Source organism: Siphateles boraxobius, unplaced genomic scaffold (assembly GCF_051911475.1).
Source record: "Siphateles boraxobius isolate OS27281-9 unplaced genomic scaffold, OSU_SipBor_1 5, whole genome shotgun sequence".
NCBI classification, from domain to species: Eukaryota; Metazoa; Chordata; class Actinopteri; order Cypriniformes; family Leuciscidae; genus Siphateles; species Siphateles boraxobius.
Genome location: NW_027509141.1, coordinates 17,047,722 through 17,060,165, shown reverse-complemented (window position 1 = coordinate 17,060,165; position 12,444 = coordinate 17,047,722). Strand labels below are relative to the sequence as shown.

Genomic DNA, 12,444 nt, shown 5'->3' with positions numbered 1-12,444 from the left:
TATGAAAAATAAATAACTACTTCCTCCTAAGTCAAATCTACTGTCATCTTATCAGATGTTAGTGAAACACACTTGATAACACAAATATACATTTTCTAATTTTACAGGACATTTGTATGAGGCTAGATGGCTTTCTAGCTCAGAATGAAACACAGGTGTTTAGGTCACTAATTTTTGGCAAGCCAATCATATACAGTACCATAAATATCCCTAATATGCCTTCAGTGAAATGATAACCATAGCAAAATGGCAAATACAGTGAAAAAAGAAAGACTATAAATAACAAAATTTAAATCTCTAATAGAATACAGGCTTGAAGTGAACGTGTTTCGATAATTAGGCTAGAAATAACAGCTGTGTTTGGGCTACAGCCCACGTAAAGAGATCAGTGCACTGCAGGCAGGTATGAGAACACGTTCCCATGCCAAACGGATTAGAGCTAAATAAGCAGCAAGTCCATCAGAGCAATCTGTTTCCTTTTCCATCATTTTAAATCGGTAAAAAAAAAACACTACACTGTAAAGAAAAATTGCTGCCTTAAAGCTCCAGTAGGTAGCTCCTGTAAACAAATATCTGTTAAAACTGTCATTATGTCCTGAAAGTAGAATATGAGACAGATAATCTGTGAAAAAAATCAAGCTCCTCTGGCTCCTCCCTGTGGTCCTACTGCCATTTGCAGAAATACACCGCTCCCGGTCAGAAACAACCAATCAGAGCCAGGAGGAATGTCTTAGCAGTGTCAATCACGCTCATTTACGCGCTGATCACCCCTCTCTTGCACAGCGCGAGCGCGTTCCGTCGTTTGTGACTCTCCTGTTCAAACTCGTTCATTCAAATGAACGAATCTTTTTTCGAGTCATTTCTTTCATTCAACGAACGAAATGACTCGAAAAAAGATTTGTTCATTTTGAACGAGTCTTTTTCGGAGTCATTTCGTTCATTCAACGAACGAAATGTCTCGGAAAAAAGATTTGTTCATTTGGATGAACGAGTTCGAACAGGATCAGGAACGTGCATCACAGAACAGAGCGAGGCGAGCATTTGTGCTTATAAAACTTAAAGTTTTTTATTTATTTTTGAAATATCCGATCGTTTCACTAGATAAGACCCTTATTCATCGTCTGGTATCGTTTAAAGCCCTTTGAAGCTGCACTGAAACTGTCATTTGGTCATCAAAACGTTTGTGTCCTATTGAAGTCCATTATATGGAGAAAAAGCCTGGAATGTTTTCATCAAAAAACTTAATTTCTCTTCGACTGAAGAAAGAAAGACATCTTGGATGACATGGGGGTGAGTAAATTATCAGCAATTTTTTTTTAAAGTGAACTAATCCTTTAACGTTATCTTAGTAGCTATAACTTATAGAAAGAGTGCAACCTTATAAAGTTACATGTATTGCAAAATACATAATGATTTGAGGACCAAGTTTGTAGTCAAAGTATGGGCAGGCCACAGTCAATGTAAAGCATATTGTTGATGTTTCGTCCCTATTAGTGAATGTTCCATAACTGTTTATAATCCGCTGTCATCGGTGGTCCTGCTTACTGCGCGTTCACGGCAGGCTCCGCTGTGGGGGAGGAGCTGTGGAGGGAGGGCTGTAGCGCAGCAGAGAGCAAGGGGGTTGGACCTGTAAGTTGTGCTTGTTCATATTTTCAGGCTAAGTCAACATTTTCTAAAAACTCCCTACTGGAGCTTTAAACTTCAATCAACTTAGATGTTTAAGTCATTTCAACTTAAATTACATTAAACTGACTTTATAAAATCAGTTGAATCTTATATAATTTATTTTTAAAAAGTAAAAAAAAAATTGCTTAACTTATTTTGAGGAGTTAAAGCAATGTAAAAACAAGTGAAAACTTGTTAATCATATCATTTTTTGCAGTGTACTGTTCAAAACTTTGGGGTCAATAAGATTTAGTCTCTTCTGCTCGTCGAGGCTGTATTTATTTGATCAAAAATACAGTAAAAAACATCAATATTGTTCAATATTATTACTATTTAAAATAACTTTTTTCTATTTTCATATATTTTAAAGTGTAATTTATTCCTGTGATGCAAAGCTGAATTTCACAAATCCTTCACAAAATCCTTCACAAAATTAATCTCTAATATGACGATTTGGTGCTCAACAAACATTTCTCACTATTATCAGTGTTGGAAGCTATGACACATTTTTTCAGGATTCTTGGATGAATAGAAAGTTCAAAAGAACCAATTATTTGAAATAGCAATCGATTCAATCAAGTTTTACTTGTCTAGCTCTTTTCACATGTATAATGTTTCTTTTGTAACACTATAATGTCTTTACTGTCACAATTGAATGTGTCCTTGCTAAATAAAAGTATTCATTTCTTTATAAAGCATTCATTTCATAAACTAAAAAAACTGATCCCAAACTTTAGAACGGTAGTGTATATGAGTCCAGCAGGTATTTGTGGTCAATCATAGATGTTTTATGATGGCAGAAAATGAATTTAATGAATGCACTGTATATCAAAACCATGAAACAAACTAATGATTTTTTTTCAATCCTGTTAAATACTTAAGTTTAAAAACTTTAGTTTAGCCAATCTGGGCAGCAGACAGATACTGCAGTGCTGGTGTAACAGTTTGACAGTTTGCAAGGCCGTAGAGAGAGAACCCACTGAGAACAGCAGAATGTCTCATTATCCTTAAGCAGTAAGGAGCTAATCCACTTGATGGCATTTGCATCTGTGCTCCAAGAGGAAGGGATGTGGCTGGGATTACGGTATTGCTTTGGCAGGGTCAACAGTGGCACTAGAGCCTGTAATTGGTACAGTTAGCTGACGTACTGGTTTACATTTTAATATAAAATTTTAAAAATTCAAAACACTTTAAAAATGGTTGGATTTAACAGAAATATAAAAGAAGTAGGCAGTGCCAAAGTACGCAAGTTGCGAAGGGCCCCCGAACCACCAGAATTATGATAATTCTAATGATTATGAAAACATGATGCAGCATTCCATTCCTTTCCTCATTTTGGGGTTTTTATGAATGCATTGACAGGTCCAGAAGTCTAGAACCAGCACTGGCAGTTGGCTATATTATGGGAGAAAGGTGTGGACTTACAGAAGTACTTGAGTGTCTCGTCGATCTGCTCCTGTGTAAGTCCAAGAGCGGCCTCTGGTGGCAGCAGAGGTGTGTGCAGCCAGTCGTCATGCTCGTACCCAAACATGTGGTCTGCCCGCAGAGTGTATTTGGGCAATTCTTCTGTAAGCAAGCTGAAGATCTCCACCTCTGGCAGATCCACACTGGAGCACAGATCTGTGTGTGGAACAGAATGACAACCATTTACTTTCAACTCTAAATCTTCATTTAATAAGTTGATCTGAAAATATCAAATTAGTTATGTAAAGGACAATTCCGGCCAAAAAGGTAAATGTACGTTACATAATTTTGAAGATTGTATTCATTGATGGATTGAAACAATAGGCTACAGTTTGAGAAATTAAATTAAAATTACAGTGTGGACATGAAAACATCTGAGCTGCAACAGAGGCCAAAACAACTCCAGCATGATATGCTGTCTTTCCAAGTCAAAAAAAGCAGGAGTTATATGGGTGGTTCTGCAACTACGGGCACTTTTAAGTCCCAGCAGTGAAATTTTTGATTTATGTTAAAATTTGTCATTTGATGTTTCATAAATATATTCACAGTGCTATTACACACCTTGAATATAATTCCTGATTAATGTGATTAAATATAATATTATGAAGCATTTATAGCTCAAAACACCATTTTTGTTAATGTCCCACACCTGTGGTCTCAATGTTGAGATACATAAAATAAGCTAATTTAATCAAATTTGACATTATTTCAAATGGAATTGTTTAATATACAGATTCATTTACAGCATCTTAAAGCTCTTTATATTATTTACTGATCATTTTTATGATTTTTTTTAACTAAATGTGCCTGTCCCTCACTTTTGAGTCCTTACCGCAACAATGAAAAAAAGCTTTTATTATGAAGTTTTATCGAACACAAACAAGTTTAGTTTCTATGGAAACAGAAATTATCACTTGCGCACATTGCTGACAGACAGGCCACCACACTACCTCACTCACAAGATACCAAAAAAATAAGGTAAACATCATCTTTTCTGCTTTAGTATTTATTGTGCGTCCTTACCATTCAGCTTAATGATTGTGTATTTTGAACTACATTTTAAAAATAAATGTATATTACTGTTGAATTCATGTATATTAAGATGCTAAGAGTCTAAACTAATTTGGTAGGCCTTGCTAGCTGCCAATTAGCTAAAATATTAGATAAAATTTCATTTCCGCAACATGTCTTTACCGCAGCATATTTAGGTGCTGCGGTAAAGACCTTGTGTTGCGGTAGAGACAAATTCAAGGTTTACTGTATATTAAATTACAAATATTCAGTATACTATTAGTACTGAAGTATATGTTAGTATATATATTAGTGTATATATAAACATGCCATTTTTTAACCCTAGATTTTAACATTGTGTCCTTACCGACACATGATGTCATTACCGCTGCACTGCTCTATTTTCATTTTTATTTCACATTTTCATTTGCAAAAAATGTTTTTACACTTAAGCTGAGATGATTAACTCATTGAAATTGCAAAATCTGTAATAAAAAGTTAAATATGTTATCTTTTGTGTGTATGGAAACAATTGACATCTAAGGTTACTGTAAATTTTTTACATGGCATAGAAAAAAAACATGAAATTCCCTATTTTGTATATAATTTTTTTATATCAGTATTTACAAAACTGCATCAAATTTGAAAAAGCTATTTAAATATATATATTTTTTAATAGAAATTACTAAAGACAAATTTATAAAATGAACATTATTGTAATGTTGCAGTAAGAACACTTTTTAAGAAGATGACCCGAAAAACATAAAAAATAAACATGTTCCAGATTAAAATCTTAACGACTACATTCTATTTTGTGTAAAGTTTTATATGTAGTACAGACTGTGATGGTTAAAATTGAAATTCATAAAGGTTGATTTTTTTTTTAAATTGGGATAGTCAAAGTTTAGTTGCAGAAACACCCATATATTATTAGTCAATCAAAAATATTAGGTCTACATTACTGATAGCGGGTTAAATATGACATATGAAACATATGGCTGGAGATGTTTTAATCAGGAAGATGATTTAAAAATCATATTTGAGTGTTAATAGCTATTATAAAGCAACAGCAAACACTCTTGAGCTTTTAGAGTAGTCCATAATTAGAAAGCAGCACACATAGGTACTTCCTTAGTCACCATGGTTTTTTACCACCTTTCCTGCCTTTGTCAGCATTTTTCCTGCCTTTGTCTGATTTGATGCTCAAAATTTCTTATCATTATCAACGTTGAAAAACGTTGTGCTGCTTAATTTTCTTTTTTCCCATGATTCTTTATTATAAAGACAGTTCAAAAGAACAGCATTTGTTTGAAATAGAAAAGTTTTGAAACATTATAAATAGTTTTACTCTAACTTTTGATCAATTTCATGGGTCCTTGCTGAATAAAAGTATTGTTCCCCAAACATTTAAACGGTAGTGTATCTGCTAAACATACATTAGCATATAGTTGGCACTACAGCAAACAGATGCAACCTGGGAACAATCGCACACCAACAAAACCCCTTCCTGTACCTGTGAGAGTTGAGACATCATGGAAGCCTTGTGCTGGCAGTGGATCCTCCCTCAAGTTCCCGATCTCCTGGCTGAGGGTCACGCATCCCTCTCCCTGCTCTCCATGGAGGGCGAGGGGCCCTGTGGGCTCCAGGGAGGGCTGAGGGGGGCGCGCAGGAGGAGAACACTGAGACAGTGTGACAGGCTGGCTGGGGTTCAGGGTGATGGGAGCTTGAGGCCTTCAACAGACTGTTGTGCTGCGCCTCCTGGATCAGAGAATGGGCGTGGAAGCACACGTCCTCATGTGACCTGGTGGAGACAGACATGTACAATGATATTAACAAACTGATTATAAGAAAAGAGTTTTTTTTGTGTATTAAAGATTCCCATATCAGTATCTAGATAAAAGAAAAAGGCGTATGAAAACAATGATGCTCAGGGCAGAGATCATGTTAATTGAAAGCAGACCATTGATTGTATTGTGCTACTGATGTGAAACTTGATAGGCCCTCACGTAACGACAGCAGTGTTACTTTCAGCTTGATATCTTCCAGTGAAAATGTCTATCAGATCCAATATCAAATGACATGACACACTTATAAATAATTCAGCTGGTCCATTCTTGACTTTTTTGAGTCATGACCTGAAACAAATACCCTGTGGTGAGAATGTATCACATGTTTAATCAGGAATTTTAGTAAAGGATGTGTTATGTCTGCTAAAATATGATTGAACCAATAATACTCCTCAAACAGAGTTAAGCTCTGCCTTCTTTGTTACTGTTGTTTTATCAGACAAGCTTTACATAACATCCAATAGGAATGTAGGAATGAATTGGAGATATTTGTGAACAGATTTTTAGCAAAATGTACTCATAAATGGTTAAATTGGATCCTAACATACAATAATTTTTAATGTAATTGTGCAATAAGCAAGCATTTTTATCTACCACTTTTCTGCAAGGAAATTAAGTAACACAAAAACATGATAAAAAAATTATGAATCAGATCTGAACTTAATGGAAACAGAGAAGCCTCATTTAAAAGTGCTTACAACTGAATCAGAACAGCATTCTAACAAACTACTGTATGCAAATGTTCTATATGACCCACCCACAGTAAAAAATGCAAAATTGTGCACATTGCACACTCTAAACAATCCCACAAAGCAACCAGTGCAACAAATGTTGACTCCAGAAATTTAAGATATTTAACTCTGAAGTCTTCAGAGTTGCATGCTCCTTCAGAAATAATTCAAATATGCTAAATTGATCCTCAAGAAACATTTCTTATTATTCTCAATGTTGAAACCAGTTGTGCTGCTTATTTTTCCCCATGATACTTTAATAGAAAGTTCAAAATGTATCTGAAATAGAAATGTTTTGCAACATTATATAACCCCAAATCAGAAAAAGTTGGGACATTTTGTAAATGCAATAAAATCAAGAATCTGTTATTTGTTCATTCTTTTCAACGTTTTTTTAACTGACAAAAGTACAAAGAAAAGTTTCCCAATGTTTTCACTGACCAACATAATTGTATTTTGTAAATATGAACAAATTTTGATTTTGATGGCTGCAACACACCCCAGAAAAGTTGGGACCGAGACATGTTTACCACTGTGTCACATCAACTTTCCTTTTAATTACACTTTTTGATCATTTGGGAGTTGAGGATACTAATTGTTGGAGTTTTGCTAGTAGAAAATTTGCCCAATCTTGTCTGATACAAGACAGCCCCTCAACAGTCTGTGGTTATCATTGCCTGATTCTCCTTTTCATGATGGGTCATACATTTTCCATAAGAGACATGTCTGGACTGCAGTAAACAGGCAGGCACATCCCGACTATGGTGCAGAGTGTCTAGAAACCACTCAGTTTTAGTACGTGCAGAATGAGGCCTGGCATTGTCTTGCTTCCCAGGAAAGATGTCGTCTTGATCGCAGTTTATGTCTCTGTACAATCCAAATATATGCCTCCATGTCAATGGTACCTTCACAATAATGCAAGTTACCCATACCGTTTGCAATGATGCCCCTTAATACCAGCACAGATGTTTGCTTTTGCACCTGTCGCTGGTGAAAGTCTGGTTGGTCCTTTTCGTCTTTGGGACTGAGAACTCGATGTCCATTTTCTCCCAAAAACAAGCTGAAACATGGACTCATCTGACCACAGCACACATTTCCACTGTCTTCTAGACAATCTGAGATGAGCTCAGGCCCAGAGAACTCACCGGCATCTCCAAATAGAACTGATGTAAAGCTTTCTCCTTGCGTAACAGAGATTCAAGTGGCATTTCTTAATGCAGAGTCAGACTGTGTTCAGTGAAAACGGTTTTCCAAATTACTCCTGAGCACATGTGGCTGTATTTAACGGATTAGCATTATGGTATCTTGTGCAATGCCATCTGAGGGCTCAAAGGTCACGCACATTCAACAGAGGTCTACTGCCTTACCCTACAAAGACTGAGATTTCTCTGGATTCCATGAATCTTGTGACAATATTATGTATGGAAGATGATGAAAGGCATAAAAGCTTTGCAATCTTGCATTGAGAAATGTGATTTTTTAATTGTTTGACAATTCTCTTAAGATATTTGGCACAAAGTGATGAGCCAGGAGCCATCTTTGCTTAAAAAGACTGAGAAGCTCTTTTACACCCAAACATGATACCCTCAACTATTACCAATTCACCTGCTCATTGTGGACTGTTTCAAAAGAGTTGGATAATCTAATTTGGATAATCTTTTCACTTTTATTTGGTCTCTGTCCCAACATTTTTGGGGTGTGTTGCAGCCATCAAAATCAAAATGTGTTCATATTTACAAAATACAATTATGTTGGTCAGTGAAAACATTGGAAAACGTTTCTTTGTACTTTTGTCAGCTAATAAATGGTTAAATAGAATGAACAAATCACAGATTCTTGATTTGGGGTTGTAAAATGGCTTTACTGTCTCTTGATCAATTTAATGGCTCCTTGCTGAATAAAAGTTTTCAATAAAATGCATAAGAGATACAAGAACAACAATTATAATATCGCTTATAAGCTCTTTAGGTCTCTTGTGTTAATATTATAAATGCCCCATTTTTCAGTGTTTTTGTATAATTTATGTAAATTCTCTATAAAACTGTCCAAACACATGACTTGCAAAAAAAAGCAAAACTTGTCTAAAAATATGGCTAGAGTTGCTATGGTAGGATTGGTCAGTACATTTTTAAAATAGGGCTTTGTGTAAATTCAATAGAGAGTGCTGCATGAATGACGCATTTTTGTAGGCCAAAACCATTTAACATTTTAGTACTTCCAGTTCTATCATCCTGAAGTCAATGGGTTTTTTGAATGCGTTTTAGGTTAAATGCTTGTAATAAGGTCTGTGGTTAACACAAGCTCAAGATATTTTCACATTTTATTCTACGACACAAAATACATCCTCCCCTGTAACCTGTTGCTAACAAGTGGCTAAATGGGGCTACAGATTGTTTGGGACAATAAACGTCATCATGCCGAAAAGGTAAACTCAACTACTCCCTAGTTCACTTTCACAGCCTCGTTGTTATAATTGCACTCCTGCAAACTATTCAAACTCAAACTTTCAGAGAAATTATTTTTAAAATAAAGACTGAAAGAGTCGTCAGAAGATTCATGTTGGTGACGTAGAAGTAACCATGATATTTAGAATAAATTATGATATTTTGTAAAGAGAAAACAGTAGCCGTTCCAAGGCTAGATGTGTAAAAGGGGAAGGTAAATATAAGTTAGCTTCTTCCTTCTCCTTTTTTTTCAGTATTTTTTCTTTTCTTTTGAACATGCTGAGATTTTGTTTTTATTATCTTCTTGTTAAAATATGTTCTGTTACTAATGATCATGTTCTGAAGAGGAAAAAAAAGAAAAGATATAAATTATTCATTCATGATGTAGTTTGTTTATAGTCTACATTTAGCTTTTTACTATTGTATTTAGACCTCAATATTCATAAAAGTTGTGTTCATTTGTGAAGCTCATCGTCATGAACAAAACATCTAAGAATGATAAACAGACTAACTGAGCTTATTTTCTTCAATACCCCAAAATCCAATGGAAAATCCTATAGGATTTTTATCAAGGGAATCAGGGTAGGGCTCAATACAAACTTTGCATTGCAAAACAAATTTGAACACTATATTTGTTGTTGATTTTTAAATATTGACCAAGGTTTTAAGTCACTCTCACTTTTAGCCAGAGATTACGGACAACCTCAAGGTGAATGTCTCACAAAACCAGACTCACTGCCAACCAAACTACTGCTGGAGGTGCCTACGTGTGTCCTTTCACATAGTCTCTAGGGCTCTCCTCTTCTCAGAGAAAAAGGTAGGCCAAACAAGAGAGAGCATGGTAAAACCAGAGAAAGTGGGAGAGGCATCGAGAGAGGAGGAACAAAGAAAGTCTTTTTTCAGGCTATCAGAACGGACACACTTGAATTACGGCTTAAGTTGGGGGGAGGGGCAAGTTCAATGTTCAGAAAGCATGTGTTTGGCTGAAAGCAGAGTGCACTCTGAACCGACCGTTTCCTAGGAGACCTGAGGACTGTGAACGTGCCGGCTTGGTCACATGATGCATCTGTCAGTGGGCTCATGCAAACACGTATATAAGTATACAGTATACAGCAAGTATAGAGTTCCTTTTCCACTGAACACCAATGATTAAGTTTACAACATTGCCAAAGTTTGTTTACATGTGTCCCTACAGTCTCACTCTTAATAATCTAGTATAAATCACATTGTAAACAACACAAAGAACACATTATAATAATTACCTAAGTCACAAAGAATTAGTCCTGAGATAAACAATTATCACAAGGATAATCACTATTTAAAAATTGAGCTCAATCCACTTTTCTTTGCTACAGGACACACTTTAACAGTAACTTCCCATACAAAATTTCTCTCCATCAAAATAAGTGCTATGCAAAAATCAAACAACTTCCTACAAACAGCTCGATGAGAATCAGTCATTTGAGGAATATACATGCAGTTCAAAGGGAAAATCATCATTTGAACAGTTTTCCCTGGTAAACCCAGTCAAGGTTATTGCTATTCTCCTATTCTCTCTCACCTTGATCAAATATATTAGTTGACCAATATAGTTTTCAAATGACCAATGCCAAAATATCTTGAGGTGGCAGAAACTTAATATAATGCCAGTATTAAAATAATGTAACTTGATGATAGAAAATGAGGCATAGACATTTAAAAAGATGTAAAAATAACAATACTGTTTAACAACATATACTGTATAATAATATATAAAAATATATATAATAACATCTTCTCTTGTGCCAGTATTATTAGTGCCTTGACAATAACGATTTACTGTATTTTGGAATAATTTGTCAAAAATTATTTTTAAAATTATTCAGCTGTATAACACTAAACACTTACATGAGAAAAGAGCAAAACTCATCTGGCAATATGGCAGATAGCAATAGTATTTGAAATATTTGAATACTTGAAAACTGCATGTGTTTTATGAATTGAAAAGCCCATTGATAGATTTTGGATCTATCAATGATTGATTGATAAAATTGGATTTTGGAACCATGCGAATCGTCTAATGCCAAACATCTCAAAATGGTCAAATACCCACAAATTAACCAGCCTGGCTGATATAGTATCAGTCTATCAGTGAACAGAAAGATTCCCATCTCTAGAACAAACAATCATTGGAAAGAAAACTCATCAAGAAAACAAGGAAGCATATGATCATTTTCTGTAAATTACTGTCAGTTACCAGAATCCTTTCCTCTAATTTGCCTCATTCAGATCAGGTAGCTTGATAGCCGGCTATAAACCATGACAGTTCAGACCAACAAAGGTGTGGTTGGATACAGATATAAATGAGTGCAATAAGGCAGTCTGCTCTGCACAATCAAAATCATATTAAATAACAATTTTGGAGGATTTGTCCTTCAAAAACTACACTTTCATCAAGCAGTGATGCAGAAAATTTAATATGCATGAGGCATAATATATTACCTTCTGCTTGATGATCCATAATCTTTATATTAGAACTGCTAAATTCATTTTTTAAACACGTCTGTACAGTCTGAAGTCATGTAGTCATGATGTTGGCTCTCAACAGCAACATCAAGTGTTTCTAAAAGAGATCTAAGGGAAGAACTCTGTCTCTGCTCAACAGGTGATAGATAAAATTTCTCCTATCACTGCTATATCTGATCATGTGTACCAACTATACAAACAATAACCATTGCCTACGAGCAGTCCTGCACACACTCTCTCAGACTTAAAAGGACAAATAAATCATAAAAGTGCAAAGTCAAGTCAAGTCACCTTCATTTATAGCGCTTTTAACAATATCGACTGTTTCAAAGCAGCTTTACAGTGATAATAGGAAATTAAAGTAACAGAGATAGTTTTGGCTTTACAACAGCTCTAGAATAAAGTTATTGTCTAGTTTTGATGGATTCACTTCCGTTGCAAAGATCATTAGTTATTAACTTAGGAGTCAGTTACAGAACACCATTCTAACAGAAAAGGGCTCCGGCCCGCTCATTCGCACAACAACAGTGCCTGGTGGCCCAAGAACGCAAATTATTATTCGCTTCCTAATTATTTATCGCTTCCGAGTAGACATATGAACCGGAACTATTTTGACAACGTTTTAGCTGTACAGAGGTAAAGGGAAGGAGAAGGGGGCCTTCACAGGGGAGAGACTAGTTGACACTTCAGGACTACATTGTCATTGTGTCCGGGCGCAGGTCCTTCATCAATCTGGATACAGCCTGGATACGGCGGACTGCGGTAAACCTCGGGATA

General features: G+C 35.5%; 1 protein-coding gene across 5 annotated transcripts in view; it reads right to left on the bottom strand.

Annotated features, from left to right (window-relative positions):
• The window catches only part of hap1 (huntingtin associated protein 1), a 37,411-nt gene that overhangs the window by 16,209 nt on the left and 8,758 nt on the right, over positions 1–12,444 (bottom strand). For 4 of the 5 annotated variants that reach the window (XM_077202963.1, XM_077202965.1, XM_077202966.1 and 1 more), the window contains 2 exons: positions 5,654–5,941; positions 3,091–3,285 (listed from right to left, as the gene is read on the bottom strand). In XM_077202963.1, the coding sequence (XP_077059078.1) occupies positions 3,091–3,196 (106 nt within the window). In that variant the 5' untranslated portion in view covers positions 3,197–3,285; positions 5,654–5,941. Of the gene's footprint in view, positions 1–3,090; positions 3,286–5,653; positions 5,942–11,643; positions 11,661–12,444 lie in introns of those variants that run through there. The other variant, XM_077202967.1, reaches the window with a different exon arrangement.